Genomic DNA, 21,029 nt, shown 5'->3' with positions numbered 1-21,029 from the left:
AAAGGAGGTAATGTTGGATTAGGTTTTGGGTAAGAGAATGTCATTATTATGATGCATTTTAAACATTACAACTTAGAAAGTCATAATACAGGTAGTCCTCATTATAAACCAATCATTCTTAACTTCCTTCCTATTAACCCTATCAGGTTTCTGGGCCAGGCAGATTATGTCTGTGCTTGAGTAAGCCACTCACGTTGACCCACATCTTCGCGGCCCGATATTTTACTTTGATCGCTCTGTGTAAATACACTTTTCATGATAGAATGTTGGTTTTGGTGTCATTTTAAAGCTGAAAAATTGTACTATACTGTAGTATGTTCAAAAAAGGAGAACAAAGAAAATAAAATGTCAAAATGTTGAGTTGAAGTCAGGCGAAATGCAAAAATTTTATACCTTGCCATAGAAAAATATTTGGCAAAAAAATAACAAGTAAAGATATGTAAATTTGGTTTAAACCATGCAAAAATACAATAAATTACCTTTAGAATGATATATAGATTATGGTAATTTTTGCATTTCATTGTGCAGTAAAGTGAAAGGAAAGAGATGCACAATTTTATTTTGTCTCGGTCACATTCGCTTCACGATGTTTTTCTTTGTTCGGTCAGTGTAAATACATTTTTTACGATGGGATGCTGGGTGTGGTGTTATTTTAAAGCTGAATAGTTGTACTTTATCACGGTATGTTCATGAAAGGAAAACAAAGAAAATAAAAAGTCGAAGTTAGGCAAAAACCAAAAATTTTACACCTTGCTGTAGAAAAATATTCACCAAGAATAAAGTTATAAAGAAACAAAGCCATGAGTCAGACCAGCTGTGCAGTACTGCCACGCATAGAGCAACCATTCTATGACATCATGCTCGAGTCTCTTTGTTATGATGTGTAAACGCGATTTATGGTGAATATTTTTACAAAAGTTTCTTAAAATGACGATTAAAAGCGTCATGGGAATCTCTGAGGTTGGATTTGAAATGACGATCGAAATAGTCATCGGAATCTCAAAGGGTTAATTAAACAATCAATTACAGAGGAAAAGTCAAATAAAAGTTTCAGCTGCTGTCTATAATGCTGATTTGGCAGTTTCTCCAAGTTTGCAGTATATACTACATGAAAAACCTGATATGTATATTCTGGTCTTAGTAGGACTTACTGTATTAGGTTACATCTTGAACTTCATAATACATACATAAGAGAGAGAGAGAGAGAGAGAGAGAGAGAAACCTCCACAGATTGACTGCATCAACAATTATGAACAAACCCTGGAATGAGATGTGTGGTGGCAGGATCATCATGGATTATAACTGTGTCTCTGGAGGGCAGATTAACAGTTGGGGAACCAAGTGGGTGCGAGCCCCGCCGTCCACCACTTGGCCCAGGCCCACCACACACTCCTTCACTGCCACTACCTCCAGGCCCTAAGGTCTCTCGCTCCCCCCGCATCACCAGGTGTTGGAGTTGAGACGCATTCCAAGTATCGTGTGTTGCCTAAGATAGGGAGTGAGGTTTGAGTGAAACTTAACATTTAAACAGATGGTAATCATGCTTATATACTGATAGATGATAATCATACTTAACTCCTTCGCTACTATGATTATTTTAAACTGAACTCAGGCTACACCAGACTATTCTTTTCAACCTGGGGAGAAAGTATCTATGTGCAAGAGTTTATGAGGGATAGAGCTTATTCCTTCAGATCATAAAATCTATCCTGGTTAATAAGCTTGTCCAAAGAAAGCACTAATAAAATAAGATATATGTCCTAGGTTTGAATGAGTTAATAAATTATGGCCTTATAAAGGCACTGAATTATACACTCCACAATTAACACTTTCATGATGTCCTGCTCCCTCTTAGGAAACTCCCCACAGGACATTATCACAACAGAACTACCTCCAGACTATTCTCCCTCCCTCTCTCTCTCTCTCTCTACCATACTACTCCACTCTCTTCATCCATACCACTAAAGTCTACCTCATCATGTCACTTTCAAAGACTTTCTTGGGCACTAGCTATGTGCATTCTTTGAATATGTTCATATCATCTCAATGCATTCCTTTTCTATTGAATCAATAATTCTGCACCTCACTACTGTTACCTTTTCTTCAAGTTATACAAAAAAAAAAAAAAAAAAAAAAAAAAAAAACTGTTTATAATAAATACTTAGCCTACTTTATTCTGGCTACCAGCAGACAATATTATTCAGCTGGAGAGTAGCACATAATCCTCTATGGTTTAAAAATGTTTTTAGTACCCATTTAAACAAATTGTGCAATTTAGTGGTTTATAGTATCTTTACTATCTCCAAATCATTTTATTAAACCTACAAAACATCAGTACTAAAGGGGTTAATGAAAGCTGTATCTTTCACCTCTAGTTATGAAAATTTTTCCCAAGCTAAAGTTCTCTAAAGGTACCATCATCATGATCATCATCATTCAGACCTCCTTTCCCACCCTAGGGTAGGATGAGGAGTAGCAACATCCAGACAGTCCATGTTTGCCCAATCCAATGGCCCAAGCTTCTCTTCACTCATCAATCAAGCCCTCAGAATCCTGGCTCTATCTGATATGCCAAAAACATTCACCACACCCCGTAGCTTCACATAAATGCATCCGATTGAGCCAATCTGGATGCTGTCACGTTGCTATGGGGTGCCAAATCCCAGATTGTGCAGTTTTTCTCACGACACTCATCCAGCCAGCTCGATCTCTTTTTTCGTTCCCCTCACCTCACCGACTTCCATATCTCTCTTCTCACACTTTCATCCACCGTATCCCTCCACCTTCTCCTTGGCCTACATCACCTCCTCCCTCCTTCAAATTCTTTCAGATATACCTTTTTCACCACTCTATTGTTATCCATTCTCTCCACATGACCATACCGTCTCAGTACACTCTTTTTGATTCTGGTGTCCACAGACTTACTCACTCCACATTTTTCATGAATCACAATATTTCATATACTATCCACTCTCTGCACTCCACATACATTCCTCAGCAGTCGCATCTCCACTGCTCTCACTCTTGACTTTTCATTTTCATGCCATACCAGTCTCACATCCATATGGTATAGTTGGCACTAACACTTCCTCATGCAGACCTCATGCAGCTACGACACGCAAGCCTTTGTTTGTAATCATGGCCTTCATAGCACCAACTACTTTCCTTCTTTGTGCCACTCTACTTTCCACTTCTTTTGCACATTTTCCTCTCTTTTCTATCACTATACCCAGGTATTTGAACTCTCTCATCAATTCCAGTCTCTCTGCAATCACTGTAACATCACACTGGGAGTCCCCTTCTCTCTCAATAACCATCACTTTACCCTTTCCTACATTTACTCTCAAGGCACGATGCTCACAGACATCAGCAGAACTCTACACTAGTCTACCAAGTTCTTGGCTGGTGTTTGCAAATAGTACTGCATCAACAGCATACAACAAATTTGAGATATTCCATCCAACACCATTCATTATCAATGCCATCCCTCTCTCCATTACTCATGTTTACTTCTCTCGTCATCCCATCCATATATATACTGAACCATGGGGACATCACACAACCTTGTCGCATGCCCACACCGACTGTGAACCATTCACTTGGATGCCCAATTACCCTTACACATGCTTCACTACCATCATAAAAACTCTTGACGGCACCTAGCTTATCACCTACACTATACATGTAATCCCTCATTTATCCAGACATAATAGAGCCAAAGGCATGTTTGGGTAGAGGCAACATCTGTATGATGAACACTATTCCCCTACCATACCCAGACCTTACCTATACCCAACCTCCAACATATACCTAACCTATTTGTACAGTACCTATGCTTAATTTGGCAGTGTTTTCTGGTCATTCAGGCATATTTAGACATCAAAACACACAAAGGAATATCGAAAGTAATGCTAAACACCAAGAAAACCATGCAGAAAAAACACTGAAAACCAAAAAACAAACACCCTCCCTATACACTACTGTATGTACAGTACATTACCCCACCTTATTTTGGTAGTGTTTTCTGGTCATTCTGCCTTATTTTGACATCAAAACATACATACGATTATCCAAAATAACTGTCAACACCAAGAAAACCATAAAAAAAACACAAAAAAACTGCAAATTAAATACCACCCTACCTATTCACCAGTGAATGTACAGTACCCCTCCTAATTTTGGCACTGTTTTCAGGTCAATCTGCCATATTTAGACATCAAATTACAAATAGGAATATCCAAAGTAATGCTAAACACCAAGAAAACCATGAATAAAACCACAAAACCAAAAAACACCCTACCTGTACACTACTGTACACTCAATCCTCGTAAATCGCTGTAATTTGGGTCTGGACCACCGCCGTGATCTACAAATTCCGCAGTTTATAATAATAACTCGTGTGAAAAATGAATTTGGGTCTGGACTTTGGCCAACCACCCCCCACAGCACCCTACCTACAACTATCTAGGCACCATCAAAAACAAACATACAAATTTAGGAATATTCAGTGCATGCATTTAATAGAAATAAGCACTTTTTATTTCTCTTCTTTCAATTTCTTGTGGCCCTACATTGGGTGGCAAGCAAAATGGTTTCCTGTAACCCAGAAAACCATTAACACCGCTTGGTGGTAACCATACAACCAAATAATGTGATGATATGGAGCTTACTATGGTGCCCTTGATAAATGGGTTGAGATGCAGATGCAGTACCCACCCAGGAACCAAACCTCCATGCCAATCCCAGTACCTCACTGTGGCATGGCACTGGCTGCTGCATGGTAACACTGGCTCGCTGCAAGGGATGTCCCTGCAGGAGTGGACGCTTGTGATGGGTCTGCTGTATCTAACAGACTGGGGTTACACAACAATTTTTTTTTACCATGTTTCTTCAAACCTTCAAACTCACTCATATTACTCTTTTCGTTAACTACCATCTCAGTCCTCTCTATTCTACTCTTTCATCAACAGCATTCATTACACATCATTATGAATCCTTGCTATTTATCTTGTTCACTCTATGCAAAACACATACGGTAAGTTCCTTAGCAGTCCCCTTTTCACAGCTCACCCTGGTGCTGGAGAGGGATACCTTTTAGTGGCAGGATATATGTAATTGGATGGCCCAACTGCCTGGTTATACAAACATCCTTCAAATACTTACCTATTTCTCCAAAAGAGGGTGATGGACTTCAGGAGAACGGAATCTTCAGCCTGCAGTCCAATGGGTTCACATTTACAGAAATACGCACCTGGGGCTATACAGTAACTACTACTACTACTACTACTACTACTAGTGTTCACAATTTTTCACACATAATCACACTAAAGCTTCACATCAACGTTAAGTGGACACTAACAATCTTGCAGTCTCCATACTCATAGTTTTTCAAGGTTCTCATAGTGCCGGCCAATTTTCCCTACCCATCAAAAAATAAAATCATCTTGTTTTATAACAAGATATTTTAAATCCTTAACTAAAGACATACACATGCTTAGAAACTTCACCAGGGATATCATTATAGGTGGGCAAAAACTTATCTGCCACAACGGAAATAAAAACATACCTTAAATGCTAAACAAATGGTATGTTTCTCTTACTCAGGGATGGGCTTATTATGCACAAAACTTCATCAACTAACCTTATAGTAGCTTTCATTCCTAAGTGCACCATTGTTACTAGTCAGCCTCTGTATTACTGGATTTCTCACATCCAACTGGTCACCGTCCATAAACTCTCCTCTCTCGCCATCACACCTGTCCTCATGCTGGGGAAGGATACACTGAAGATTATTATCGTATGAATCCAAAATACAATTACAGTAAGACCTCACTATAACGGACTAAATGGGGCCCAAGCCATTCCAAAAAAAGCGAAATTCCGATAAATGCAACATCCGAAGTTCCCCCTGCTAATCCGGACTTTTTCCAATATATCAGACATTAGTCCGGATTGCACCAATGGTTTTTAGACTGTTTTCACTACCACTGCAGTACTGTACTGTGTTATACCTTCACTACATTAATCAAATGGTATAATATATATAATAATACTGTACTGTACACTGATAAACATGTCTTTTATTTACCTTATTGTGGTGAACATAGCTGAAGTGGTCAGGCAGTCCGGACTGCTTCTAGCTTTATCGGACATTTTCCGATATATAGGAATTTAGTCCGGTATCTCCTCAATTCCGATAAAAGCGAATTCTGGTCTACTGAAGTCCGTTATATTGAGGTTTTACTGTAATGTTTATCACAAGATTATGTGCCACTACAGCAGTCAGGCTTATCACTTGCAAATCAATGTAATTTTAACACTATTTTTACCAATACTTCAGAGTCTCTCTCTCTCACTCTCCTTCTCTCTCGCTCCCTCACACACACACACACACACACACACACACACTATAGTCTGTCTCAGGAAAAACGAGGGTAGAATATTGTCTATTTTACTCCAAAGTCACTGTCAAAGGCCGAAGGCATCTGATTTAACGACCTGTGGGAATACAGGCTGGCCAGGGACAAGGCCTGAGGGCAAGAGGCACACACACACACACACACACACACACACACACACACACACACACACACACACACACACACACACACACACACGATGAATGAATGGGTATAAGTGACCCGCTATGCTCACAGGTCAATATGAACTGTGGTTCCTGTTTTTGGATGCAACTTTTTTTTTTTTTGTTTTTTTTGTTACAGAGCTAAAAATAAACGAAAAATATTGGACCAGTTATTCATTGTATATTTAGATTTAATAGCATATTATTCCTTTTATTTTTTTTTTATTATTATTTTTTTTTTGAGCTTGATTCGCCTGTCATCAAGAATCTGTAAGTTGGCATCTCAGGTCACAGCACCTGACTGACTTCTGGAAGATGACAAGACAGAGTTGTCTGCAGTTTTCCCCTTGCTTCAATCAGAGCTGGATATCCATATTCGCATTTCATCAACGGACTTACCCTCTCTCTCTCTCTATCTATCTCTCTCTCTCTCTAAACCCCTGCTTCCCTCCTTTCTTCCCATGTATCTGAAGATGACACAAACATCTTCAGGAAGTATGAGCCTTCTCACAAAAAATAAATAAATAAAAATAAATAAACAAATAAACAGTTAGATTCTGATGAAAATACAAAACACTGCACTTCAACTAACAATTTCATCATGTCAACCAGGCAAGGGGAGGACAGGTGGGTGGATACAGACCCACCACATGCATAAAGCTGACCAACCACTAGTGGCCCTGTTACATGAGATATATTACAACAGACCCTCACTATATCAAACCTCAATGTAAAGGATTTGGGATTTATTGAACACCTCTGAGCCCATCAAACTTCCGTCAACTATACTGAACTAGTGTCGATAAATGGGGTACATCATTAGTTTCCTACCCTTTTTACTCCAACTAGGTCTGAAATTGCCCTCTTCCCATCCTGACTGCTGAGTTGTGATAAGATTATAGTACTGTAATACTAAATTAGTCATGAAGGATTGCCAAGACAAGTACAGTCGTACCTTCTAAGATGAGCATTATTGGTACCATGAAAGAGCACATCAAACACATTGTGCATCTTAAAAATAATGTAACTTATGAGAAAAATTATAACTGGTTCTGGGCTCACCAGTCCTAGGTCCCTCTTTTGTACATACTCTTAAATTTTCACCTGCAAAACAACCATGTAACATTAAATGATATATATTTAATGTTACATGCTTGTTTTACAGGCTTATTTTAAATGAAAATTCAACAAAATGGTTTTAATTTATTCACCCAAAATATGGTTGAAAATGGTAGGTCTCAGAGGCTATATGGTGGCTAAGGAGGGTTCTAAACGTAACATGGTCACTCATTTCCACTGCCGCCACCACCAACACTATTCAGGATTGCCTCATCATCAAATCCCTCAAAGTCCATAGTAGAAACAGTTGATGTAACATCCACTTCGTCATCCATTTCACAGTCTGTCTCTGGCTGACATCAGAAATAATCTTTTGCTTTTTTTTTTTTTTTTTTTTTTTTTTTTTTTAAAGTCAAGCCCATCAGGTATTCCAGCCTCTTCTATGACATAAACTCTTCAAATTGGGGATGGGGGGGTCTTCTTTATGACATTTCCTTCACAAATGTGTTTTAGGTTAGGGGTTAAGTCTGATTACATTAGGTCAGGTTAGGTTAAAAAAAAAAAAAAAAAAAAAAAAATCGGTGGAAATCAGTCTCAAAATCATTCGAAATATTGTGGTAGATGGGGGCGCTCACCATCCTCTCACTCAATGTAGTGCTGCTCTCAGGTGTCTGCCCTGTCCTCTCCTCCATCCTTCTTTCCTTCCATCTCCTCCTATCTTTCTTTCCTTCATTCTTTCCTTGTCCTTCTGCCTACGGGTGACTTTACACTCCCTCTTCTGTCTTTCATTCCTACATTCTTTCCTCTTACTTCTGCCTATTGGTGACTCTACACTGAGTGACAAACCAAATGGTTTCTTGTACACCAGGAAACTATTTACTACACTGGGTGGTAACCATATAACCAAATATTGGTGCCTGGTGGTTTAGTGGGTAATTATTGTGCTCCAATCGGATTGAGCCGGTGAAGGTTTATATCCAAGGGGTGGTTGGGGTTTACTGCTCACATAATGCCACTCAGGGATGAGTGAGGTTGGTCACTCTCATCTTAAATGTCAGGACGAACTGCCTAGCCCCGGGCACCTACGCTCCTCATGGGGCAACATAGGATTGGATGATGGATGGATGGATATGGGTAAATCCTTCCCATAGTGAGAAAAAAAAAAAATTGGTATTTTGCAAGGATTTTATTTCATATTTGACTTCAACCTCAAGTATGGGTTAGAGATCATTTGCAGTGGAAAATAAATTTTAAATCATTCGAAATAGCGGTAAATCCTACTCCTAGTGAAAGAAAAAAAGTAAAATACCCCGACTGTTATAAACATTTGTTTTTCCCTAGCTTTTGTGCAAATATAAATGAATCCTTCTTGGCTTTCGCTCCTCCCTTGGGTCGTAGGAGGTCTGCTGCAGGGCTTGTTGAGGGGCCTGGGGCAGCCATAATGCCATGAAAAAAGCAGAGCCAACATGTTAAGAATGTGGTGCAAGACTGAGGGGTACTGTGGTGAAACGGAAATAAGTTCCACCCATGAGAAATGAGCTCTACTGCTCCAACAATGAGAAACGAGCTAACAAACGAGTTGTAATGCTCCCTCCACCAGAGAGAAATGAGCTAACAAACAAGTTCTAATGTTCCACCAATGAGAAATGAGCTAATAAGAAATGAGCTCTAGCACTCAACGAATGAGAAATGAGCTAATAAGAAATTAGTTCTAGTGCTCCACCAATGAGCAACTAGTTTTATCATGTGGCCAATGATGACGTCAGACTGTGAAGGACATGATAAGTGTTGTTTTTCAGTGATCGTTTGTGCATGATGCGTGAAATACGATATTGTCCACCATTTTTTACTGTGTTTCTTAGAAATGAGCAACTTAGAACTGCCTACCTTAGAAGGTATGACTGTATATGAAATAAGCTGAAAAAGGGCAAAATTATGAACTACGTTAGGTAAAATGTATATAGTTTTCATTTACAGAACTAGAATATGATAATGTAGTCATTTATTTTCAATCATGTATTTGAATCCTTACCTGGAGGGAGGGGGGGACCTCGGATTATCAAACTTTTGGCTTTATCAAACCAGGCTTCCCCTCCCACCCAATTAATTTGATATAGCATGGGTCTACTGTATTTACAATTTCTGCAACGGGATGCTAAGGGGCATGGGCATGACAGAACATTAAAAATGAGTAGTTTTGGACTTTACCACAGGCCTATTTGGTGTCAAGAGTACTGTTAAACAAGTATAGGCAATCCAGTTAAGACTCCATAAGTTTTTCTTTAAATTACATATGTCATGAAAAAAAAATTTCATAACAGTAAGCACATAAAAATTTTATTAATAGCCTTATATTCTAGAATCCTCTATGATTATATGCTATAAAAAACTACCATTGTTGCTTAATACTCCATAACTCCTTCTTTTCCAAACTTCACCTTGTTCAACCCATCGGAAAAGTGGCTCCCTGCCCCCGAGTGGTGATCAGGTGTTGGTGTTGTTGGAGCTGATTTGGCTCCACCCAAAGTCTCTGTGCCCGACGAGTTAGTAAGGAGGCTATTGGCAGATTCTCGCCCTGATCGATTGGCTGAAGAGGGACTAGACCGTTCTGCACGACCTTGGTCGATTCTCCGTGCCACAGTGAGAGAGATCATGCCAGGAGTGGGACCCTGCAGGGGAAACTTCTCATGAACTGTACAGCCACTATTTATATTTCTGAAAACTATCTGCTGTTATCCTACAGGATCCTTCAATTCTGAACTCTGGTTATATAGACTGTACAAATTTCACAAACATACTACAATAAATCTATCTCTAAACCTCTAAATACCTTTCGTCTACTTAATACATATGAAGGTCACATCCATGTCACCCTCTATAATGTGTTGGAGTGAGAAACCATCACACTGTGGAACTTATACACCTGTTCAGTTATAATTCCTCAACTCCCCTCCCTATCTCCTGAAAGGAGGAAGGTGGATCATGGGGGTTGGCTAATTTCAACCTGCAGTCCACAGGGCTCGCATCCAAATCAGAAATATTCAAGAACCTTTCAACGCATTTCCATCTTTCTACATCTAAAGCATTTTCCATACTCCATCTCCATCTATGTCTATAACTATACCTCATACCAATTAATCTGGCCAGGCATGTATGGCAACACTGTTCCTGCTGAGATTCTGATTGGCTGGAGGTGTTTGTTCGATTTTGTTTTTGCTTAAACCGATGGTCTCTCTATTATCCGATGTGATACTGAGTTTGTCGACAGTTCAATCGTCAAAAGCAATAAGAAATCCGTTATACACTTAACAACAATGAAATTTTCGTAGGAAGATAGAGATATGAGTTAACAAAGTATTATAACAGTCCAAGTCAAGGTCAGCATTCGAACAATTCTTTTAAATCTCCGACACTCTGTATTATAATAGAAAATTAAGGAAACCTGCTTAATCTAAGCATTAGTATAACACACATTTAAAACTTAAGATCAGTCCGCACCCTCAAATCGTGCCACAACTCTGAATAAATAAAAATTCCAATGAAGAGACGAGTTCTGCGGGGAGGGAGGTTTGAAAATATCGCGAAAATCAGAGTAGGCTAAAATATAACTATTTCATTATATCTTCTCAATTATCACAGTACGTACTGATCTTAAGTTTTAAATGTGTGTTATACCAACGCTTAGATTAAGCAGGTTTCCTTAATTTTCTATTATAATACGGAGTGTCAGAGATTTAAAAGAATTGTTCGAATGCTGATCTTGACTTGGACTGTTATAATACTTTGTTAACTCATATCTCTATCTTCCTACGAAAATTTCATTGTTGTTAAGTGTATAACGGATTTCTTATTGCTTTTGACGATTGAACTGTCGACAAACTCAGTATCACATCTGATAATAGAGAGACCATCCCTTTAAGCAACAACGAAATCGAACAAACACCTCAAGCCAATCAGAATCTCGGCAGGAACAGTGTTGCCATACATGCCTGGCCAGATTAATTGGTATGAGGTATAGTCTCTCTTCTCTATCCTGTCCTAACATAAACTTCTCTTCTTCATCTCTATCTCAATGCTAACCTCTTGATGCATGGCAGTGCGTAGTGTCTTCATAGCCTCACTGTTTGGTTTACCCAACAGAGAGAGACCATTAATGTTGACTAGTTGGTCATTCTGAAGGAGACGGCCATCACGTGAGGCTGCACCCCCATGTATAACATTTTTAACGAAGATACCCAAATCCACAGACCCATTGGGGCCAGAGCTGGTCTTGCCCTTCACACTCACACCTGTAATGCATGAAAGGCAATTAATAATAGATTCACATCATATCAAAATCATGAAGAATTTCAAAATCTACATACATCAAAGGATATTGTATAGGCTACCCTTATTTTACTATCAACCATTACATAATCATTTGCTGACACAATCATAAAATTTTAGCAATTTTCACTCTCATCTTAAATGCAGGACCAAATGCCTAGCCCTGGGCTCCTGTGCTCCTCATGGGGCAATGTAGGATTGGATGATGGATGGATGGATGGATTTTTCTATATAATATTGCCGATTTCACTTATACAATCACTACAAGCCCGTAGAAAGTAAAATTTTTAAAATTTTCGATCATCAATTTCATTTATCGGTATAATCGCTACCACATCTACATTTGATAGCAACTGATCAGTAACTGGTTTTCATGGAACAAAACCCGATCATATAATGAAACAGACCTGAACTTAAAATTTATTCTAAGGATATGAAAACAAAGGGAGTACAGTATACATAAACCAACCAAAGGCATACATTTAAATGGTTCAACATACTGGTAATACAGTACCTGTACTGTATTAACAATTGTTACTGTATCCCTGAACATGTGACACACTTACCTAACCCAGCCCTCTCTGAATCATGAACTGGAATCTCAAACATGAGAATCTCTCGTTGTCTCCAGGGAAACATCAGACTGTCCTCTGAGGCTCGCTCAGCTGGCTGCTCCGAAGACATAGGTAGCAATAAATTAATTCTTATAATTCCAACACAGAAAAGTTCAGGAAGTTATGAAAATGACAATTATATCATATTCTTCAATAGTTTCACTACATTTTCCATAAAAAAATCTCTATCTGTGGTAGCTTGATGTCTGAGTATTAAATTGCATCCTACAAAAAAACAGGCTAACAAGACTGCATACTTAGACCTGTGGTATATCCAACTGAATTCCCTAACAATGTTGGCCTAAACCATGTAATGGATTAAAACTTGTACATCCATGGCATGTGTGGTAATGCCAGTAAGAAATAATACTGAGTATCCCATACTATCTGTCTGGGTAGTTTAGGGCTGGATGGCTTGTCAGCATCTTCTAGCGCCTCACTCATGGTGCCTCCTGCCTCCCCAGTTCGCTGCTCCTGTCGTGACACAGTAAGTTTAGCTGCCCCTCCAACTGGTATTTGCCGAAGGAGCCCTGCCACCTCGGACTGGCTGCGCCCAGTCACCTCAACACCATTCACCTCCAATAAACGGTCACCAATTCTCAGAGTACCATCTTCAATGGCTGCACCCTGCAAGTACAAAACAATGAAATATGAGGTATTTTGGCGAGATGATCTGACAACTTAAAATTTCATGATGCTACTGCAAAACATTTTAATGAATCAATTTACACTGTCACAAAAATGTCTCTGGTGTGCACTTCATGTACTACTAACATATCCACCAGTGGGTAAAATGGATGGGAAGGAGTTCTTCACTGGATTTTATACTACATAAATTCCAAACTGTATTAACAAAAAACTAGACTACTATACATCCTCAAAGCCACCAACTTTATATTCAAATTCCAATAAACTAACCAGCTAACTTCAAATTCCAATAAACTAACCATCTAACAAAAACTTTCTTTGCCACAATAAATGACTAAAAAGAGGTCATGTTATCAATGTCTAACTGGTTCTGGACCTTTGGTGTGAGAACTGAGACCTTCCAAATATCAGTAGGGAAAATGAAGTGAAAGACCTAAGAATGGCTATACAAGATGACGTACCATGAGAACAAGAAACACACTGGAGGAGCATAAGGAATGTTGACTAACATATTAGTGAATTTTTACTATACTGATGGGGAAATGTTAAGCGAAATAAAGTGTGCCCATAACACCAGGATCAGAATATGCAGCACTGGTACTGTCATCACATTCAAAGAAATACATTAATGAACATGAAAGCATACAGACATGATGATGGCCAAAGTAATGTTACCAAACTTGGGAGCACTGTCTTATGACGAACGGCTAGAGAAAGAAGAGTTACCAAACTTACCTGATGAGAGAGAGAGAGAGAGAGAGAGAGAGAAAGAGAAAGAGGAAGAGGAAGAGAAAGAGAGAGAGAGACAGACAGACAGAGACTGCGAGAGGCAAAAGTAGACACAAGATCATTTTATGAAAGACGATGGGAAGACAATAGGACGTACATATGAAGTGAAGAGTAGAGGTCAAAAGGATGCAGAAAGCTTAGTTTTCCAAATGGAAGTACATATAATTACTCGGAACAGTTAGGAAGAGGAAGTGGTGCACACAATGGACATCCATGTGTTCAAAATTTGACAGGATAAAAGCAATGTGGAGACACGACAAAATGAGACTAGTTCAAATAATGTACAGTACTGGACATCAAAAAAAAAAAAAAAAAGGTACCTTTGGAAGGATATTTTTTATATAGATAGGAGCTTCACCACCAGCTGGGTTGTCTCTGGTAGTAATGGAGAAGCCCAAGCCATGCCCTCCCTTGGTCAGGTTGATGTGGAGGCGGCGACCCAACTTGCGGGTGTTGCTCTGTAGGATGACTGCCTGTGTCCGTGATGACAGTCCCGACCCTGCCACCCGACGTGTTGAGGCCACACTCGCGGTCTTCCCACCACCCACTACTGACAAATCAGAGGAAAAACCTGCTGCACAATTATAAAAACTACATACTATATACAGCTCCCCCTTGGGGCTAAGATATGAATAAATGTGCGTGTGGATGAGTCAATAGGGAGTGTGTTGTCCTGTCTTGGCTACCCCCCTTTCTTTGGGGGAAGCAGCCTAGGTATATGGATACATATAGATAAATAACACTACGAAAGGTTTGATGGGCTCTGAAAATCACACTGCTTGTTTCAAGAGTTATTTCTCACAGTCTCATTATGTATCACAATGAAGAGAATTGATATTTATATCCTTACCTGTACAATAAGTCTTGACTTAACTACCTCACAACTATGAAGCATGTAATACAGCTACCATCAGGGGCCTTATTCAGGTTGGGAGGAACCTTTCATGCTAGAAGAGTTAAACGTGGCCTTCGCTAAACAATGCACTAAGTGGCAGAGCCTCCTAAGCCATATAAAATATTCTGGTACAGTAGTAGCAAGAATAAAATTAAAATTACAGGTATGTCAATAAACTGAGGGGATTAAAAGTCAATATATGTACAGGCAAACAGCTACTTTAAGTGAAAGTTTTCAGCAAGTCATGATTATGGTTAATGACTGAGGATTAAATGCACAAAATACACTCATTTCTGACCTCCGAGCAGTTTTATAATGACTCAAGAGCAACATTTAGCAATGAAGTACCCAAAAGAAGGTTGCTGTCACAACAGTGGAAAGGTTAACTCAGATGGACACTAATTCAGATGTGTTAATATCATCATGATCCTAACCTCATTTTTCCACCTTAGGATGGAGTAAGGTAGGGTCCAAAGAGCATGGAAAGAAAAAGCAAGACAAATGTATGCCAAATGAAATGGACCACATATTTATTTATACATTTCACTGGAATACTGGCTCCATGTCAGAGGCAAGAAATTCTGAGGATAGTTTTTTTTACAGATGTGCTTCACAAACACCTGCCAAAAACAGACACACTTCATAGGGTACCAAGCCCTTGTCATGTGCTCCTCTGTACATGATTCATCCAAACAATTCTGTTTCTTGTCCTCATCAACTTCAATACCTTGTTTTCTAACACAATCATTTACCACAGCCATTAATAATCTTGTTGTCCTACGATGGAACACATTCTATCCATTTCTCCTTCCTCTGAAATCTCCATTCTAGGAGATTTCAATGTTCACCACCACCTTTGGCTTTCCTCTCCTTTCATTGATCCACTTGGTGAACAAGCCTACATCTTTTCTATCCTAAATAACCTAGAGCAGCTTGTACAGCACCCTACCCATATCCCTGACCACCATGGAGAGAGCTCCAACAGACCTGACCTCTTCCTTACAACTAATCCTTCTGCTTCCACTGTTAATATTTTCTCTCCGTTGGGCTCCTCCAATCATAACCTTGTTACCTTAACCTGTCCTATCGCACCGGTACGGCCTGTGGACCCTCTAAAGAAACGTTGTCTGTGGCACTTTGGAGCTGCGGATTGGGAGGCCCTCAGGCAGTACTGCTTTGATTTTCCCTGGAATGATTATTGCTTCCATGACCGGGAGCCATCTGAGTGTGTCTTGCACATTACAGAGGTTATTCTCTCCGGCATGGAAGCATTCATTCCTTTCTCATATCCTTTGACTAATGCAAGAAAGCCTTGTTTTAATCACGCTTATTCTAATGCTGTCCACAACAAGGAGAGGGCCTACAAAAGGTACCGGAGCCAACCCACCCCTGAATCACATCTTTATTATGTTTCTGCCCAGAATCATGCTAAATCTGTTCTTTGCTCTCCTAAAAATAATTTCATCAATAATAAATGCTCTCAACTCTCCAACTCAAATTCTTCTTGCTCCTTCTGGCACATTGCAAAAACCTTTCTAACAACTTTACCTCATCATCCTTCCCTCCTCTTTTCTGCTCTGATGGCTCTGTAGCTATTTCTTCTACTGATAAAGCAGTTCTGTTTGCTCAGACTATCTCCTCCAATTCCACCTTAGACGATTCCGGTGCTGTTCCTCTATCACTTCCCCCCCTCTGACTTCCTCATGACTGACATTAAAATTTTTTCAGCTGATGTATTATCTGCCATCACTGGCGTCAATACTAGCAAAGCATATGGGCCTGATGAAGTCCCTCCTGTTGTCTTCAAGAACTGTGCTTCTGTGCTTACACCCTGCCTAGGTAAACTCTTTCGCCTTTGTCTGTCAACTTGTACCTTTCCTTCTTGCTGGAAGTTTGCTCTCATTCAGCCAGTCCTAAAGAAGGGTGACCATTCCCAACCCTCTAACTATCGTCCAATTGCTTTAACATCCTGTGTCTCAAAATTTTTTGAGTCTGTTCTTAACAGGAAAATTCTAAAGCATCTTTCCTATCACAACCTTCTTTCTGATCGTCAGTATGGGTTCCGTCAGGGACACTCCACTGGCAATCTTATCACCTACCTTTCAGACTCCTGGTCATCCTCCTTTTGGGACTTTGGCAAAAGCTTTGCCATTGCAGTTGACATCTCAAAGGCTTTCAATCGAGTCTGGCATAAATCTTGAATTTCCAAACTGCCCTTTTACGGTTTCTATCCTTCTATCTGTACCTTCATCTCTAGCTTCCTTTCTGGTCATTCTATAGCTGTTGTTGTAGACGGCCATCATTCTTCTCCTAGATCTATCAACAGCGGTGTTCCTCAGGGCTCTCTCCTCTCACCAACTCGCTTACTTTTATTCATCAATGATCTTCTAGGCTGTACATCTGATCCTATCCACTCGTATGCTGATGATTCCACCCTTCACCTTTCCATTTGGTTCCCACAACGTCCATCTCAGCAGTTACTTCAACAAACAAGGGATGAGGCTATGGCACACCTAATGTCTGACTTGGCTCATATCTCTGACTGGGGTAAAAATAATCTTGTTGTTTTTAATGCATCAAAGACTAAGTTCTTACACCTATCAACTCGTCAATATCTTCCACAGGCGTACCCACTAATGTTTAATAATATCCAGCTCAATCGTGCATAATCCTTGAACATGCTTGGGGTTTCATTCACACGGGACTTACCTTAGAAAGATCATGTTGCATCTCTTGTAAAATCTGCTTCCAAGAGAGTAGGTGTGCTAAGCCGACTCCGTGCCTTCTTTACCCCTGCACAGTTGTTGACTTTATACAAGGGTTTTATTTGCCCCTGTTTACAGTACAACTCTCATGTGTGGGGAGGCTTCCCACATACAGCTCTTCTCAATAGGGTGGAGTCAAAGGCTATTCGTCTCATCAACTCTCCTCCTATTACTGGCTCTCTTCAACCTCTGTCTCTTCGCCACAATGTTGCCTCTTTATCTCTTTTCTATCGCTACTTCAATGGTCACTGCTCCTCTGAACTGTCTGCTTGCATCCCTCCACCTCTACAACGGGCACATAGCACCTGTCTAGCGACAGACTCTCATCCCTTTTCTGTCCAACTCTCTAATGCAAGGGTTAACCATTACTCCCAGTCCTTCCTTTATGCAACAGGTCAACTCTGGAACTGTCTCCCTCTGTCTGTATTTCCTACTTCCTATGATCTCCAGTCTTTCAAATGCAGTGTGTCCAGGCATCTCAAAAATGAATGATTCTTGAATTTGGCTCCCTTATTTATATATATATATATATATATATATATATTTTCCCTGGAAGGAATGTTCATGCAGGCTCAGCCTTTGGTTCCCTCTTCCTTGCATAAAACACACACACACACACACACACACCTCCTCCTACTTTTACTATCATATCTACATGTTAGAAAATTTAGTAGTCCATCCATCCATCATCCAATCCTACATTGCCCCATGAGAAGCATACGAGCCTGGGACTAAGCAGTGAGTTCCGACATTTAAGATGAGAGTGACCAGCCTCACTCATCCCTGAGTGGCATTACATGAGCAATCAACCCCAACCACCCCTTGGATATAAACCTTCACCGGCTCAATCCGATTGAAGCGCAATAATTACTCACTAAACCACCAGGCGCCAAAATTTGGTCACATGGTTACCACCCAGTGTAGTAAATGGTTTCCTGATGTACAGGAAACCATTTGGCTTGTCACTCAGTGTAGTCACCCACAGGCAGAAGGAAGAGGAAAGAATGAAGGAAAGAAAGACAGAAGAGGGAGTGTAAAGTTACCCATAGGCAGAAGGACAAGGAAAGAATGAAGTAAAGGAAGACAGAAGATGATGGAAGGAATGGAGGATGGAAGAGAGGAAAAGGCAGACACCCGACAGCAGCACTACATCGAGTGAGTGAATTTAGTAGTACTCTCCAATTTCTTAGTTTTCTAAAAGTCATAAGGGAGCTTGGTCATGATACAATATTTTCACTAAAGAAACAATGAATGTTGAAAACCAAAGGTGAGCAATCTATGACTGCTGCATTCCAACCATTTGTGCAATAAAAGATCTGACTACACATTCAAACAACATGTAGAAACTCAAGGCATGCTGCATGAACAGATCTCTTCACTTCATATTATCCCTGGAAAAATCTGTTTCTTAATGTTGGAAATCATCATCTTAATTCTTATCCCCTCTACTCTGATGACACATTTTTCCATTTTATTCCTGGCATCTCCAGACAATTTTATTCAACTGAGCAAAAACTTCCAAAACTTGAGGGTCCAATGGTGAGTCTCCTGAGAGTGTAGAGGAGTTTTGTTATTTGCGGGACGTGTTACATACTGGAGGTGGGACTGGAACTAGCTCTGTGGCTGGGGAAAGTAGTGGTAAGAGGAAGTTCAAGGAGTATCTGTCCCTCCATGCTAAGGGATCCTTGTATGTGGCGTATGTTAGAAATGTAATGCTGTACAGTAGGGAGACCAGGGGGGTAATGGAAGAGGATATTCGAAGGTTCAAATGTACAGAAATGTCAATGATTTTATGGATGTATAATGCATAAAGGAGAGTGAAGTGAATGCAAAAATTATTATGGAGTAAGTTTATTGAGTGTGGTGGGGAAAGTATATGGAAGAATTATTATAGAGAAAGTAAGATAGATATCATAAGTCCTGGTGAGTGATGAACAAGGTGGCTTTAGGAATGACAGAGGATGTGTGGATCAAATATTTGCAGAGACAGATAGTGGAGAAGGTTTGTGAGAAGGACTATAAGGTGTTTATGGCATTCATGGATCTGGAAAAAGCATACAACAAAACAGACAGAGAAGAATTGTGGAAGGTTTTGCACATGTACGGTGTAGATGGTAAGCTGTTAGGTGCCGTCAAGAGTTTTTATGATGGCAGTGAAGCATGTGTAAGGGTTAATGGGCATCTGTGTGAATGGTTCACAATCGGTGTGGGCATGTGACAAGATTGTATGATGTCCCCATGGTTGTTCAAAATATATTTGGATGGGGTGATGAGAAAAGTAAAAACACAAGTAATGGAGAGAGGGATGGCATCAGTAATGAATGGTGATGGATGGAATATCTCAAATTTGTTGTACGCTGACGATCCAGTACTACCTGCAAATACCGAACAAGAATTTGGGAGACTAGTGCAGAGTTTTGCTGATGTTTGTGAGCACCGTGCCTTGAGAGTAAATGTTGAAAAGAACAAAGTGATGGTTACTGAGAGAGAAGGTGCCTCCCAGTGTGATGTTACAGTGAATGGAGAGTGTCTGGAATTGGTGAGAGAGTTCAAATACCTGGGTACAGTGATAGAAAAGAAAGGAAAATGTGCAAAAGAAGTGGAAAGTAGAGTGACACAAGGAAGGAAAGTTGCTGGTGCAATGAAGGCCTTGATAAGAAACAGAGGCTTGATTGTTGCAGCTGCATGAGGCTTACATAAAGGAGTGTTAGTGCCAACTTTAACATATGGATGTGAGACTATGGTGTGGCAAGAAAATGAAAAGTCAGGAGTGAAAGCAGTGGAGATGGGACTGCTGAGGACTGTACATGGAGTACACAGAGTGGAGAGGATACAAAATAATGTGATTTATGAGAGATGTGGAGTCAGGAAGTCTGTGGATACCAGATTCAAAGAGAGTGTACTGAAATGGTATGGTCATGTGGAGAGAATGGATAACAACAGAGTGGTGAAAAAGGTATATCTGAGTGACTCTGAAGGTGGGAGGAGGTGAGGTAGGCCAAGGAGAAGGTGGAGGGATATGGTTGATGAGTGTGTGAGGAACAGAGGTTTGGAAGTCGGTGAGGCTAGGGGACTGACTAGAGATCGAGCTGGCTGGATGAATATTGTGAGGAGAAGCGCATGATCAGAGATCTGGCACCCTATTTTAACGTGACACCATCTGGATTGACTTATCGGATACTTTTATACCAAGCAACAGAATGTGGTGAATGCTTTTGGCGTATCAGATACAGCCAGGATTCCGGGGGCTTGAATGGTGAGCGAATGGAAGTGTGGCCAATTGGATTGGGTTGTCTGGACATTGCTACTCCTCACCCTGCCCTATGATGGGAAAGGAAGTCCAGATGATA

General features: G+C 40.1%; 1 protein-coding gene across 1 annotated transcript in view; it reads right to left on the bottom strand.

Annotated features, from left to right (window-relative positions):
- baz (par-3 family cell polarity regulator) overlaps positions 1 to 21,029 on the bottom strand; it is a 423,470-nt gene that overhangs the window by 147,173 nt on the left and 255,268 nt on the right. The window contains exons 8-14 of the mRNA XM_080283282.1: positions 14,340 to 14,569; positions 12,967 to 13,209; positions 12,535 to 12,637; positions 11,723 to 11,931; positions 10,081 to 10,311; positions 5,642 to 5,767; positions 1,260 to 1,486 (exon numbers count right to left, since the gene is read on the bottom strand). Of these exons, the coding sequence (XP_080139408.1) occupies positions 1,260 to 1,486; positions 5,642 to 5,767; positions 10,081 to 10,311; positions 11,723 to 11,931; positions 12,535 to 12,637; positions 12,967 to 13,209; positions 14,340 to 14,569 (1,369 nt within the window). The remainder of the gene's footprint in view (positions 1 to 1,259; positions 1,487 to 5,641; positions 5,768 to 10,080; positions 10,312 to 11,722; positions 11,932 to 12,534; positions 12,638 to 12,966; positions 13,210 to 14,339; positions 14,570 to 21,029) is intronic.

The sequence above is a fragment of the Coenobita brevimanus genome, chromosome 97, assembly GCF_032717465.1.
Source record: "Coenobita brevimanus isolate Jiangsu-jjx chromosome 97, ASM3271746v2, whole genome shotgun sequence".
Lineage (NCBI taxonomy): Eukaryota > Metazoa > Arthropoda > Malacostraca > Decapoda > Coenobitidae > Coenobita > Coenobita brevimanus.
The sequence above is the reverse complement of the archived record's forward strand: the minus strand, read 5'-3'. Positions and strand labels throughout refer to the sequence as shown.